Source organism: Neofelis nebulosa, chromosome 4 (genome assembly GCF_028018385.1).
Source record: "Neofelis nebulosa isolate mNeoNeb1 chromosome 4, mNeoNeb1.pri, whole genome shotgun sequence".
NCBI lineage: Eukaryota > Metazoa > Chordata > Mammalia > Carnivora > Felidae > Neofelis > Neofelis nebulosa.
In genome coordinates, this window is record NC_080785.1 from 75,394,116 (window position 1) to 75,408,127 (window position 14,012).

The 14,012-nt window shown below is 36.5% G+C and overlaps 1 protein-coding gene across 8 annotated transcripts in view; it reads right to left on the reverse strand.

The window, feature by feature from the left end:
• Positions 1 to 14,012, reverse strand: part of CDK14 (cyclin dependent kinase 14) — a 633,696-nt gene that overhangs the window by 470,919 nt on the left and 148,765 nt on the right. For all 8 annotated transcript variants that reach the window (XR_009260494.1, XM_058725143.1, XM_058725146.1 and 5 more), the window contains one exon: positions 402 to 647. Coding sequence is in view for 7 of the 8 variants with exons in the window: in XM_058725143.1 (XP_058581126.1) it covers positions 402 to 647 (246 nt within the window). In the remaining variant the exon portion in view is untranslated. The remainder of the gene's footprint in view (positions 1 to 401; positions 648 to 14,012) is intronic.

Consider the following 14,012-nt stretch of genomic DNA (forward strand, 5'->3'; position numbering starts at 1 on the left):
AACACGAATTCTGAAGTGACATTCTTTGCCATTTGTGAATTTGCCAAACTTAAATCTATCTTTACTGCCCACAAAAACAGGGAAGTTCAATATCCTTTGCAAGGGTTTGAAATAGCAAAGGATCTTTAATTACAAATTCCTCTACCTGGAAACAACTAGGAAAAAAAAAAGAATTTTCCAAAAATAAGTTGAATCATCTGTCATTTGCCTGCTGGGTCCTTATGAATAAAGAGTCTGTATATAGATTGCGTGCTCTCTCTCTCCCCCAAAACATTAAACCACCCTGTGAGAGAATGCATAATCATGCACTGATAAAGCCTCTTGCCCTCTTCCAGCACAGCAAGGTACAACTCTAAGACGGATACTGCAGTTTCCCTGCTGATAAAGAAGACTGTCCTTACCGAGCTGGGGCTGGAGTGCCGCCTAACTTTTGGTGACTCTTTGCCAGTGGAGGAGGACTTGAAGTTAATGCAAGCATTGTTCTCGGAATGCACCCTCTTTACTTGATTAGCTGGTTTCTCAAATGGGTCAAAGGTGCTCTGTGTCCTCTGAACCCTGACTTTTTTATCCTCAGGAATTGTGTCCAGGGGTTTGATCACTGAGTCCATTCCCTGGCAGTTCCGTGTAGACATCTTTGTGACACATATCTAGGAAAGAAGAAAAACAAATTCAGAACTCTCCACTGAAATTTTAATATCACTAAACACGCAATTTATTATTCTAGAAAGCATGCCAATTTCCATTTCAGGAAATACCCAGAAAGGCCACATTCTAAAAACTATACCAGCTTAAATCCCAATATGAAAAATTCTTCATAATCATTATGCTTATATTCATTTAGGGCAGACACTAAAAATGCTATCCATAAAATGAGAAGCTTAAGGTTCAGACTACTAGTGACCTAAGAAGGTTCTTGAACCCCATCACATGTTTTACCATCTGCCTGCAAGTGGGATTACTCTGAATCATTAGGAAGTTGGACAACTTGCCTTAATAATAATTGTTTTTTAAAAAAATCAGTTGAGAGAAATTAGATGGGCATTTTAACTGATGGGTCATCATAGAAGCAGCTAACACAGCTAGAGAAAAAGGTCATCATGTTTTTCAAAAGTACATCTGTCCCCATCCTAAATTCATCTCCAAACTGGAATCTAAAACTTGAGCATATAAAAGAACTAATGGTTAGAGATGTTGAAAAATTGAAAACAGTGTTTTTTTTCTAATATCAAAACTAATGGATGCAAAGAAATAATACTATAAAAGAGAAACACGGAATAACTTTCATTTCAAAATCCACAAGACCCCTACTTGCTTCCCAACTTCCCTCACTCTCTTCCTACCCTGCCTGCCCTACTCTCTCAATTTATTTTAGTTTCTCTAACTTTTGCCCCATTGTTTTCCACTTTATGTTCTAAACCTTTTATTCTTCCTATACTCTGAAGACTTTGTTGTTCTTATTAAATAACTTTATGGCTTCTGGCTTGTTTGTGAAGCTAGGTAAACTCTCTTGTTCTCTCTAGAGAAAAGGCAACTCTGAAACTGCTTTTAAAGGTTTTTTTTTTTCTTGCTGTGAAAAGTCTCCATGTCTTTTCCCTGCTCATGGATTGGAAGAATAAATATTGTCAAAATGTCAATACTACCCAAAGCTATCTACACATTCAATGCAATCCCAATCAAAATTGCACCAGCATTCTTCTCGAAACTAGAACAAGCAATCCTAAAATTCATATGGAACCACAAAAGGCCCCGAATAGCCAAAGTAATTTTGAAGAAGAAGACCAAAGCAGGAGGCATCACAATCCCAGACTTTAGCCTCTACTACAAAGCTGTCATCATCAAGACAGCATGGTATTGGCATAAAAACAGACACATAGACCAATGGAATCGAATAGAAACCCCAGAACTAGACCCACAAACGTATGGCCAACTCATTTTTGACAAAGCAGGAAAGAACATCCAATGGAAAAAAGACAGTCTCTTTAACAAATGGTGCTGGGAGAACTGGACAGCAACATGCAGAAGGTTGAAACTAGACCACTTTCTCACACCATTCACAAAAATAAACTCAAAATGGATAAAGGACCTGAATGTGAGACAGGAAACCATCAAAACCTTAGAGGAGAAAGCAGGAAAAGACCTCTCTGACCTCAGCCGTAGCAATCTCTTACTCGGCACATCCCCAAAGGCAAGGGAATTAAAAGCAAAAGTGAATTACTGGGACCTTATGAAGATAAAAAGCTTCTGCACAGCAAAGGAAACAACCAACAAAACTAAAAGGCAACCAACGGAATGGGAAAAGATATTTGCAAATGACACATCGGACAAAGGGCTAGTATCCAAAATCTATAAAGAGCTCATCAAACTCCACACCCGAAAAACAAATAACCCAGTGAAGAAATGGGCAGAAAACATGAATAGACACTTCTCTAAAGAAGACATCCGGATGGCCAACAGGCACATGAAAAGATGTTCAACGTCGCTCCTCATCAGGGAAATACAAATCAAAACCACACTCAGATACCACCTCACGCCAGTCAGAGTGGCCAAAATGAAGAAATCAGGAGACTATAGATGCTGGAGAGGATGTGGAGAGACGGGAACCCTCTTGCACTGTTGGTGGGAATGCAAATTGGTGCAGCCGCTCTGGAAAGCAGTGTGGAGGTTCCTCAAAAAATTAAAAATAGACCTACCCTATGACCCAGCAATAGCACTGCTAGGAATTTATCCAAGGGATACAGGAGTACTGATGCATAGGGGCACTTGTACCCCAATGTTTATAGCAGCACTCTCAACAATCGCCAAATTATGGAAAGAGCCTAAATGTCCATCAACTGATGAATGGATAAAGAAATTGTGGTTTATATACACAATGGAATACTACGTGGCAATGAGAAAGAATGAAATATGGCCTTTTGTAGCAACGTGGATGGAACTGGAGAGTGTGATGCTAAGTGAAATAAGCCATACAGAGAAAGACAGATACCATATGGTTTCACTCTTATGTGGATCCTGAGAAACGTAACAGAAACCCATGGGGGAGGGGAAGGGAAAAAAAAAAAAAAAGATGTTAGAGTGGGAGAGAGCCAAAGCATAAGAGACTGTTAAAAACTGAGAACAAACTGAGGGTTGATGGGGGGTGGGAGGGAGGGCAGGGTGGGTGATGGGTATTGAGTAGGGCACCTTTTGGGATGAGCACTGGGTGTTGTATGGAAACCAATTTGACAGTAAATTTCATATATTAAAAAATAAAAAAAAATAAAAAATAAAAAATAAAAATAAAAAAAAATAAATAAATAAATAAATAAACTTAAAAAAAATTTTTTAATAAAGTAGCTAAAATTATTAAAAAAAAAAAAAAAAAAAAAAAAAAAAAAAAAAAAAAAAGAAAAGTCTCCATGTCTTTATTTTAAAAATCAAGAAAACAGAAGACATTTAAGAAAACCCTGGACAATTAAAAAGAAAAATTCAAAGTATTTGAGTGTTATATATAGGATGATTCCATATGAGGAGCACATGTGTCTAGTGTGTGAATAGATACAGATAGATACAGATAGAGATATATATGAAGACACACAAGTACAGATCTAGATACAAATATATGTATATGTATGTATGAGCACAGTAAAGGGTACAGAAGAAAACACCAAAACTGTTAACATAAGATACCTCTAGACATATGGAACTAAATTGGTAAAGGGTAAGATTACTAATTATTTATAGACCCTGTACTGTTTGAATTGCATAATAAACATATCTGGCAATGTTTATTTTTGAAAACTGCTAAAGTAGGAAGGTATGTTTAACTAAATTATGCCCTTTCTTAAAATTTTTTAAACAAACAAAAAAAAAGTTTAATTAAATCTTAAGCATCAGCTCTATCCTACAAGTATATCTTAACTGCAAAGCACAGGTTGAATTTTAATTAAGTCAAATGAGAAGGATATCATCATAAAACTGTTGAAGATGTCTTAGAAAGACTTAAGACAGATTTAGTGATAATTCTGACAAAATGTGTGCAGGATCTATATACAGAACTTACAAAACATGGCTGAGAGGAGTAAAGAAAAAAGGAAAAGAAACCAATTCATGGGTCTTTCAACTGACTGTGACACTTTCAGGAAGAAGCTAATCTCTGTTTCAGCCATAAAATATTACCAGTTTCTTACTTAACTTAAAAGGAGATTTACATATGCATATATAAAGCAAATGAGGTAAGGAATGTATATAAAATGATAATATAAAAAGATGTACATGTGGACTGAATTGATACACGGATAACAGGAAAATGGTGACTATATTTGAACTCCAACTCTATCCTTGAAGATAGCACCAGGAAGCAGAGTGCCACAGAAACATCTCCTACTTTTGCAAAATGAGACTACAGAGCTCACCCTGCATTCCATTTAACCCAATATTCTACTTTTTATTCAAGGTCCTTGAATTATCTTAGTAAAATATATTTTATCACATAGAATATTAGCTTTTCTCTATATAGGAAAATATGTGAAAACCTTTTTCTAGATATAGGGGGGAACTTTATGCTGTAAAAATTGGTAACACATGGAGACCAACACAGCCACAGCAACAAATATTAGCAAAGGCTAAACGACAAATGTCACTTCATCATGTCAGCAGAAGAAAGAAGAGTTCTAAGGGCACCATCAAAGTTGAAAGAATAAACTTAATTCTTAACAAGTTCATGAAACTGCATAAACTCATATAAACCTGTCATTTGCTGCTTTTTGTGCTACCAGTTCTTACAAAGCTTAGACTCACAAGATTACTTGTGAAGTTTAGGAGACAGAGGGACTCCGACTGGAAATCTCGATAAATTCTCTGAGTCTATACAATTTAAATAAGAGAAATTGTTAGAGAATCTACTGCAAGTAAGGTCTTATCTCCTTCCTCATATTTTATATCAAGGGTCCTACATTTATTTATATGTTCAGTCAGGTAGCCTCTCATTTTATAGATATAACTATAACATACTTGATAATTGTAAACATCAGTGTGACCTATGCCCCTAGGAAAACCAGCCTCTCTAAAGTATTCTACCATTAAAAGAAAAGAGTGGCAGCCTTTTCCTAATTTTTAAGATGAAAAAGTATTCCTTTTTTAAGTTTATTTATTTATCTTGAAAGAAAGAGAGAGAGAGATAGAGAGAGAGAGAGAGGCAAGTGGGAAAGGGGCAGAGAAAGAGGGAGAGAGAATCCCAAGCAGTCTCCATGCTGTCAGAGCCTGACATGGGACTTGATCTCAATAACCCAGAGATCACTTTCTGAGTCACAATCACTGAGCCACCCACGTGCCCCAAGGAAAAAGTTATTTCAACAAAATTTTCTGAACTGAAATATTTCCCACATTCTTAAGCACTTCACATTTATCATTTTTGTCATCTACTAACAAACAACAAAATACAAGTAGAAACTATCATTAACATAAAATAAACTACTTGGAAATAGTATACTTATGTGGAAACATGCCTATGGTTGTGATTTTATTTACTACATTCATAATATAATTTCTTGCTAGTTAGTTTGTAGTTCATATGATAATTTTAAATATTTCAGTATCCCATCGTGGTTTGCAGAGTACCATATTTTCCAGGTATCCCATCAGCAGAACACATTTGAGGCTCACTATCTTCTTATCCAGTTCCATGCGGGCAAGAATGTTGTCTACATTACTGCACCCTTTTCCTACAGTGCCTCACCTGGTGCCTGGCCCACAAGAAAGCTCAATAAGGTTCTGTCTAATTATCACCAGATCTAAGAAAGTTGAGTCAAAGAAATAGTCTGGCTCTGTTGCTAAAAGTACCGAATCTCTGAAACATTTATTATTTAAAAGCTATTGTCAGAAAGACAGCAGTCCTGACAGGAAAAATAATAAACATACATGTATATGCATAAAATGTATTAACAAAAGATTTTTTTAACTACAAGCTCATTGTGACAGAATTTTAAAATGACACTTAATGTCCCTCACCTTTGGAAGGCAGCTATGCTCATGACTATACCCTAAACGCAATGTCTCTCACCTTTGAATAATCCCCTCCCTTTTGAGTGTGACTATGATGAGATCACTCCCATGATTATATTGTGTGATATGGCAAACGAGAGATTATCCTGAGTGGGCCTGACCTAGTGAGGCAAGCTCTTTAAAAGCAGAGAGTTTTCGGGGCGCCTGGGTGGCTCAGTCGGTTGAGCGTCCGGCTTCGGCTCAGGTCATGATCTCACAGTCTGTGAGTTCGAGCCCTGCGTCGGGCTCTGGGCTGACAGCTCAGAGCCTGGAGCCTGCTTCTGATTCTGTGTCTCCCTCTCTCTCTGTCCCTCCCCTGCTCATGCTCTGCCTCTCTCTGTCTCAAAAATAAATAAAAACATTAAAAAAAATTTTTTTAAAGCAGAGAGTTTTCTCCAGCTAGTTGCCGAAGAAAAAGAGAGATGTGATGTGGGCATCCTGGAAGAAAGCAAACATTTCATGCCTTGAACTGAAACGGAGACCACACGGCACAGCACTGTGAGCAGCCTCTAAGAGCTGAGAGTGCTCGCTGGCTAACAACTAGCAGGAAAATGGGGACTGTGCTCCTGTTATAACCACAAGAAAATTATTTCTGCCAACAACAGGGATTGAGAGGATCGTGAGCCCCAGGTAAGAACTACAACCATGCCCAACATCTTGATTTTGAGTGAGCCCAAGGGCAGAAAAACCAGCCGTGTTGCTCCTGGACTACAGAAACTGAGCTAAGAAGGTAGTAAGTTTGTGGTGATATGTTACACAGCAATAGAAAACTAATATGCTTACTTTACTGAAATTGTTTAAAGTACTTTGATATTTGAGTAGAATGTTCTTAGGAACATGTCGCAGATACCATTTCCTGAATTTGATATACTGTATCAGATTCAGGAGAAAATAAGTGATGATTCTTATGACTACTATCAGTAAATGACCATATATCACGAGTTTTCTGCAGGATGTAACTCCATCAGCATTATAACATCCACAAACAAGTTCTCTACATAATTAAGTTTATACACAATTAATCTTGGTCTCCATTTTGCCTGGGGTTTATGTGAATAACATCATTATCAGCACCTGCTTTGTACATGTATCTTCATCCAGGAAAGTAATCTATACTTGAATTTTCCACATAGGGCAGAGTGACCGCTCTGGAAAAGTTTCAAGTTTCCAACATTTGGGACAAACAACTTAAACGTGATCTAGCTACCTCTGTTAACCACAAGCAGAAAAGAAAGTAGGATCCAGATCCTTCATAAAGATATAGGGAACCAGCCTTGTTGACCTCATGAGCTTGTCAGGCGACTCACCCTGCAGACCCCCAAAAGAGGAAAGGGTTAGGTCTAGAGAAAGATGCAGGCAAGATGAACTAAGAATAGTACTCATTTCCCCTAGAAAGCTGCAATTTCTGGCAGCTCATTGAATAAAATTATTGAAGAACCCAGGTTATGTGAAGAGAAGAGTACTAGCAATGAAAGAACATTCTAGAAGTCAGATTATACACAGGTGCTACTGCGCAAGTCTTCATCTGATTCCTTCTACAGCCTCTCAGCAATCTAAATAAACATTCCCCCTACCAAATAGAATCACTTTGTTCCCTCAACAAAATGCTTATGGTCAGTGCAGTAGAAAGTCTTGATGATACACATAATCTGACACTATAACAAAAATCAAGGACAGAAGCATGATAGGTCAAATTGGGAAAAATCAATGGGAACTGTTCTATAACCTCAAAAAGGCAGAGTTTTCCAACGACCAAACAGTAGCTCTTTGAAGCCTTACTAACTTTCATGTGTACCCCTAGTGTCCAGATTTTGGTCTATGTTCCAATTCTTCACTATGAAAAAAGAGGAATCCTTGAAAAGTAACCTGACTCTAGTTCACAGGGTAGGAAACACAAAACAGATGTGAAATATCCAGCTGTTACCAGAAAACTAGGATCCTTTTAGAAATGTCATGGGCAATGCTAGAAGGGACAAAGGAGTCTGCCTATAGGGATTCCTAATAGCCAAATGGTGGTTATGTATTTGCCCAGCACCAGAAAAATAAAATTATGGTTAAGTGGAACAAGCTGAGTTATTGGAAGACCATGAGTTCAATATGATTTCAAAAGAGGGAAGTTAATATAAAGGGCAAAGGGCAGTTATAAAATAAAAGAAGCATGAATATAATAGGATATGGTTGGTTTTAATACATGGAACTGCATTAAGGAGTAAGGCAACTGGTGCTAGAAAAAGTAGGAACTGTACCCCAAAAACAGGAATGATTGGCCAGAGTCTGTGGAGCCCTAGGCAGCACAAGTGTAGAAAGAGCAGCAACACAGCATGCTCTAATAACAGACCAAAGAGTATGTGATGTTGCCTAAGCAATGTTTTACAAAGAATATGTCTAGTGGAGAGACACCAGACTACAAAGAAAGCTTATGTGAAACTGAAGTGGGAGGCATTTTTTGGAAATGAGTTAAATTGTAATAACTAAGTGAAATTTAACCCTTCAAAAGAAGACTCAACTGACTGCTAACCAGTGACTCAGATCTGAATCACTTTGGAAAAAGCAACCAAGACCCCAATGTTGTTACTTAGATCCTATAACCTCTGCTATCTAAGAAGGCTCTGTTTTATTTGTGGATCTGTAAAGATTACACCACCCCAAGAAGAGTCAAAAAATAGTACTGAAACCCCTTGGAAATAATTTAAATAAGTGGATCTATAACCCTATAGAAGGTATAGAGAAGGTATAAAAAGACACACAGAAATAATAAAATTAATTAAACCCACAATGTTGGTGTTTTAAATAGGATGAGTAGAAGTAGAGTAATATAATTTGCAATAATCATATTTGTGCTTGTTTTCTTTATTTAAGGTATCTGAATTATGTTAAAATAATCAGTCACAGTAAATTAGTGTTTGAAATTAAGGGAATTTAATTAAGTCAGTAATCCATGCTTAACTGTACTGAGACAAATTGGTTTTCAAAATTGCATTTATCAGCTATACATTTTTTAAGAACATAGGCACTTGTCTAAGTACGAAGGCCATAGGATGTTCCAGGCACAGAAGACCCTTGGACATTCTGTAACCATCAGCTTTCACTGTCCTTACATATACTTTGTTAGTGCCCTCCACATAGGGCACACCAAATCATAGAATTCCTCCCACACCAAGCCATGTTCCTACTATATTATTGTTCAAGATTCCTTTTTCGCATGTGGCTGTCAAGTGTTCCCAGCCCCACTTATTAAACAGACTTTTTCCCATTGTATATTCCTGCCTTCATTGTCATAGATTAACTGACCATATAAATGGGCATTTATTTCTGGGCTATTACATTTTATTGATCTATATGTCTGGTTTTGTGCCAGTCCTGTACTGTTTTAATTACTATAGCTTTGTAGTATAGCTTGAAATCTAGGAGTGTGAAACCTCCAGCTTTGTTCTCCTTTCTCAAAATGGTTTTGGTTATTTCGGGTCATATATGGTTCCATACAAATTTTAGTATTATTTATTCTAGTACTATGAAAAATGCCATTGACATTTTGATAGAGATTTTGCTGAACCTGTAGATTGCTTTGAGTAGTATAGACATTTTAACATTAATACTTCCAATCCATGAGCACTGTATATCTTTCCATTTATTTGCATCATCTTCAATTTCTTTCATCAATGTCTTACTGTTTTTAGAGTATTAGGTCTTTCACTTCCTTGGTTAAGTTTATTCCTAGTTATTTTATTGGGTTTTTTTGACACAAATGTAAATGGGACTGTTTTCTTAAATTCTCTTTCTGATAGTTATTAGTGTATACAAACACAACACATTTCTGTATACTGATTTTGTATCCTGAAAATTTACTAAATTCATTTATCAGTTCTAATAGATTTTTGGTGGAAGGTTTAGGATTTTCTATATATAGTATGATGTCATCTCTAAATAGTTACGGTTTTACTTCTTATTTTCCAATTTGGATGCCTTTTATTTCTTTTTCTTGCCTAATTGTTATGGCCAGGACTTCCAATACTGTTAAATAAAAGTGGCAAGAGTGGGCATCCTTGTTTTGTTTCTTCTTTTTTTTTTTTAATTCATGCTAGTTAAAATACAGTGTAGTCTTGGCTTCAGGAATAGAACCCAGTGATTTATCTCTTACCTATGACACCCAGTGCTCATCCCAAAAAGTGCCCTCCATAATGACCATCACTGATTTAACCCATCCCCCCACCCACCATCCCTCCAGCAACCTTTAGCTTGTTCTCTGTAGTTGAGAGTCTCTTATGGTTTGCCTCCCTCTCTTTATTTATTTTTTCTTCCCTTCCCCTACATTATTTATTTTGTTTCTCAAATTCCACATATGAGTGAAATTATATATTTGTCTTTCTCTAACTTATTTCACTTAGCATAATACCCTCTAGTTCCATCCACGTTGTTGTAAATGGCAAGATTTAACTCTTTTTCATCGCCATGTAGTATTCCTGTGTGTGTGTGTGTGTGTGTGTGTGTGTGTGTGTGTGTGTACACATACATACATACATACATACATACCACATCTTTATCCATTCATCAGGCAATGGACATTGGGCTCTTTCCATAATTTGGCTATTGTTGGTAGTGTTGCTATAAACACAGGGGTGCATGTGCCCCTCAAGTCAGCATTTTTTGTATCTTTGTCTCGTTTCTCATCTTAAAGGAAAAGCTTTCAGCTTTTCACCTTGAGTATGACGTTAGCTGTGGGTCTGTCATACATTGCTTTTATTACGTTGAGGTAATTCCCTCTGTACCCACTTGTTTAAGAATTTTTATCTTAAATGGGTGTTGAATTTTGTCAAAGGCTTTTCCTGCAGCTGAGATGCATCATATGATTTTTATGCTTTGTTCTGTTAATGTGACAGATCTGTTTCCACAGGCAAGAACAAAAGTGGCAACAAATGAAATTACATCAAACTAAAAAGCTATTATACCATCAACAAATAAAAAGATAACCTACTAAATGGGAGAAGATATTTATAAATGATATATCCAATAAGGGATTAACATCCAAAATACATCTTTATAGAACTCATATAACCCAATATAAAAACCAAAGACAATTTGAATAAAATATGGGTTAATAAACCCATTAATAAACTGAATAAACATTTTTCCAAAGAAGACATAGAAACAGCCTACAGGTACATGAAAAGGGAAATGCAAATCAAAACCACAATGAGATAGCACTTCTCCCCTGTCAGAATGGCTATTATCCAAAAGACAAGAAATAACAAGTGTTGGTGAGAATGTGTAGAAAAGGGAACTCTTGTCCACTGCTGGTGGGAATGTTAATTTGTTGAAGCCATTGTGGAATACAGTTTAGAGATTACTCAGAAAATTAAAACTATAAATACCATATGATCCAGCAAGTCCACTTCCAGGTATTTATCCAAAGAAAACAAAAACACTAGTCTAAAAAGACATATGCACACCATGTATATCAAAGCATTATTTACAATAGCCAAGAAACATAAACAACCTAAATCTCTTCAGTAGATGAGTGGATAAAGAGGGTGTTTTATATATAGTGTAAGTATATAAATATCATGGAATATTATTCAGCCATACAAAAGAAGGAAATCTGGCTATCTGCAACAATATGAGTCAATCTAGAGGGTATTATGCTAAGTGGAATAAGTCAGACAGGGAAAGACAAACATCGTCTGTTTTCACTTATATGTGGGATCTAAAAAACAAAACAAAGGAACAAATGAAATAGAAACAGATTCACAGATACAAAAGACAAACACATGGTTGCCAGAAAGGAAGCGGGTAGGGGGATGGACAAACTAGGTAAAGGGAATTAAGAGGTACAATCTTTTAATTATAAAATAAGACATGGGGATGTACAGCATAGGGAATATAGTCAATAATATTGTAGCAACTTTGTATGGTGACAGATGGTGACTAAAATTATTGTGGTGACCATTTCATTGTATATATACATATCAAATCACTATGTTATTCACCTAAAACTAATACAAAATTATATGTCAATTCTTCTTCATTTAAAGAAGGCTCTTCTCAAAAATTACCTTTGCTCAGACGCTCCTGTTGATTAGATCCCACTCACCATTTAGTTTGCTCCAATATTTTACATACCCTGGATTATAATTATTCTTTTTGTGATACTTTAACCTCAACAACTTGACCATCTTCTCCAATTGGCAAAGACTGTGTTTTCTATTTATTTTATAGCCCTAGAGCACCTTTACCTTCAAATCTCCAATTGAAGGATCTAGCAAAGGTTTTTGGCTAATTCAGGGAAAGTAACAGTTTTACATAAATTAAGAGTGGTTTTCTCAATTCACAGGGCCACAAGAAGACACCTTTGGTATCCATTCCCAAGGCCCATCACAGGAAATAGTTGTGCTATCAGTACTGCCTGGAAATAACAGACATTCCAATATTAACAGGAATAAGGCTTTGTCTTCTCTATGACTGCATTTTTGTTCCTTGGTCTTGTTGATGAGAAAACTAAAGTGACAAAATTTACATAAGCAGGGATGTTTCAAGGTAGTAGTAGATAGAGAAAAAAGAAGAAATCATCACAAATACCCAAATAAACTTCTGTCCTTTTATTTTTTCCAGTAAATTCAATAGAACCTGGAATTCAAACAAGGTTAGAGATGTATCCACAAATTTGGGTGTTCATCGGAATCAATTATTTTAGTTCACATGTCATTAACAGGGGTTTGAACATTAGCTGTCAGACTCAAAACTCAGTAAAAATGGTCAGAAATTCAAATAGTGTTGGAGGCTCCAAAAGTCACAGTTTGACCTATGATTTTAGCTTGGAGCTATGTAAAATCCAGACAACTGTCTACCAAACTCACAGCAGTGAATCTGAAAGAGCACAACTTAATTCAGTTAAGGTTGGCATTCATTTCAAGTGAATTCATTCAGGCTGAAAATTGTCCCTTTGAATCAACCATTTTCTGGTGATCGGTATTTTACTCAGTTCATGGTGTGATCTTGTCCACTTCTTCACCACACACTCTTCATGAAGACAGACATTAGGGTAAGAACTGGTTTAAAGGACTCCAAGCTAACCCACAGCAAATACTGTATTATGCATCAGGCAATAAAATAGGTCATGGTCTTTTGACACTCATGATAGAAACATCCATGACAGGTCCAATACAAAACTGGCAAATATAAATAGGCAAAAATCTTGATAATAAAACAACCTCTTATATTTGTTTACCCCCTCATCCACTACCCTGTGAGAGTCTGATGGGCTTCTCCTATTCCCTGTCTCCTCTCAAAATCTCCCAAGAATAATTAAAAAAAAAAAAGCTATCATCAGTCATCTACAAGTTTTTGAACACTTAAACCAAAATATAACCTCTCCCAGAATTACTTAAACTTTAAGCATTATAGAATAAAAAGCTTCATTCCCTTTTAAAAGGAATTTCAGCTATGGAGGCATAGGTGGGCAAGGTATTCTGGTGGGTGGGGAGCTAGTGAGGTGAGTAGGAAGAATTTCTAATGCTACTGGCATCATAACCCTTGACAGCTGCCTTCATCTCTAACCTAACTTGCAATATCTACAAGTATGTTCACTCTCTTTGACTGTGGCCATCTTTTTCTCACATGTGTGCATGTCCATGTGTGTATGTGTGTGTGGGGGTGTGTGTGTGTGTCGGTGTGGGTGTAAAGGTGGCAGTGTGGTTACATGAAGATATGGGATGGGTTACCTATATGTACATAAAGGGATATATGCATGAGTGTATTTTTACATACAGCTATGTTTTATTGGAACCAAGCTCTTGCCTAAAATCACCTTCAGAACATTAGCAAACATATAGGCAAGCCTGCTGCCCACATAAGTCACATAGCGACTTAGATTAAGTCGCTTAAACTCTCTGAATCTCAGTCTTCTCGTCTGTAAAATGATACAGCTGGCGTAAATAGCTCTTAATACCTTCTAAAACTTGACTGTTCTATTATAAACTCTAGGCAGCAGTTTATAGCTG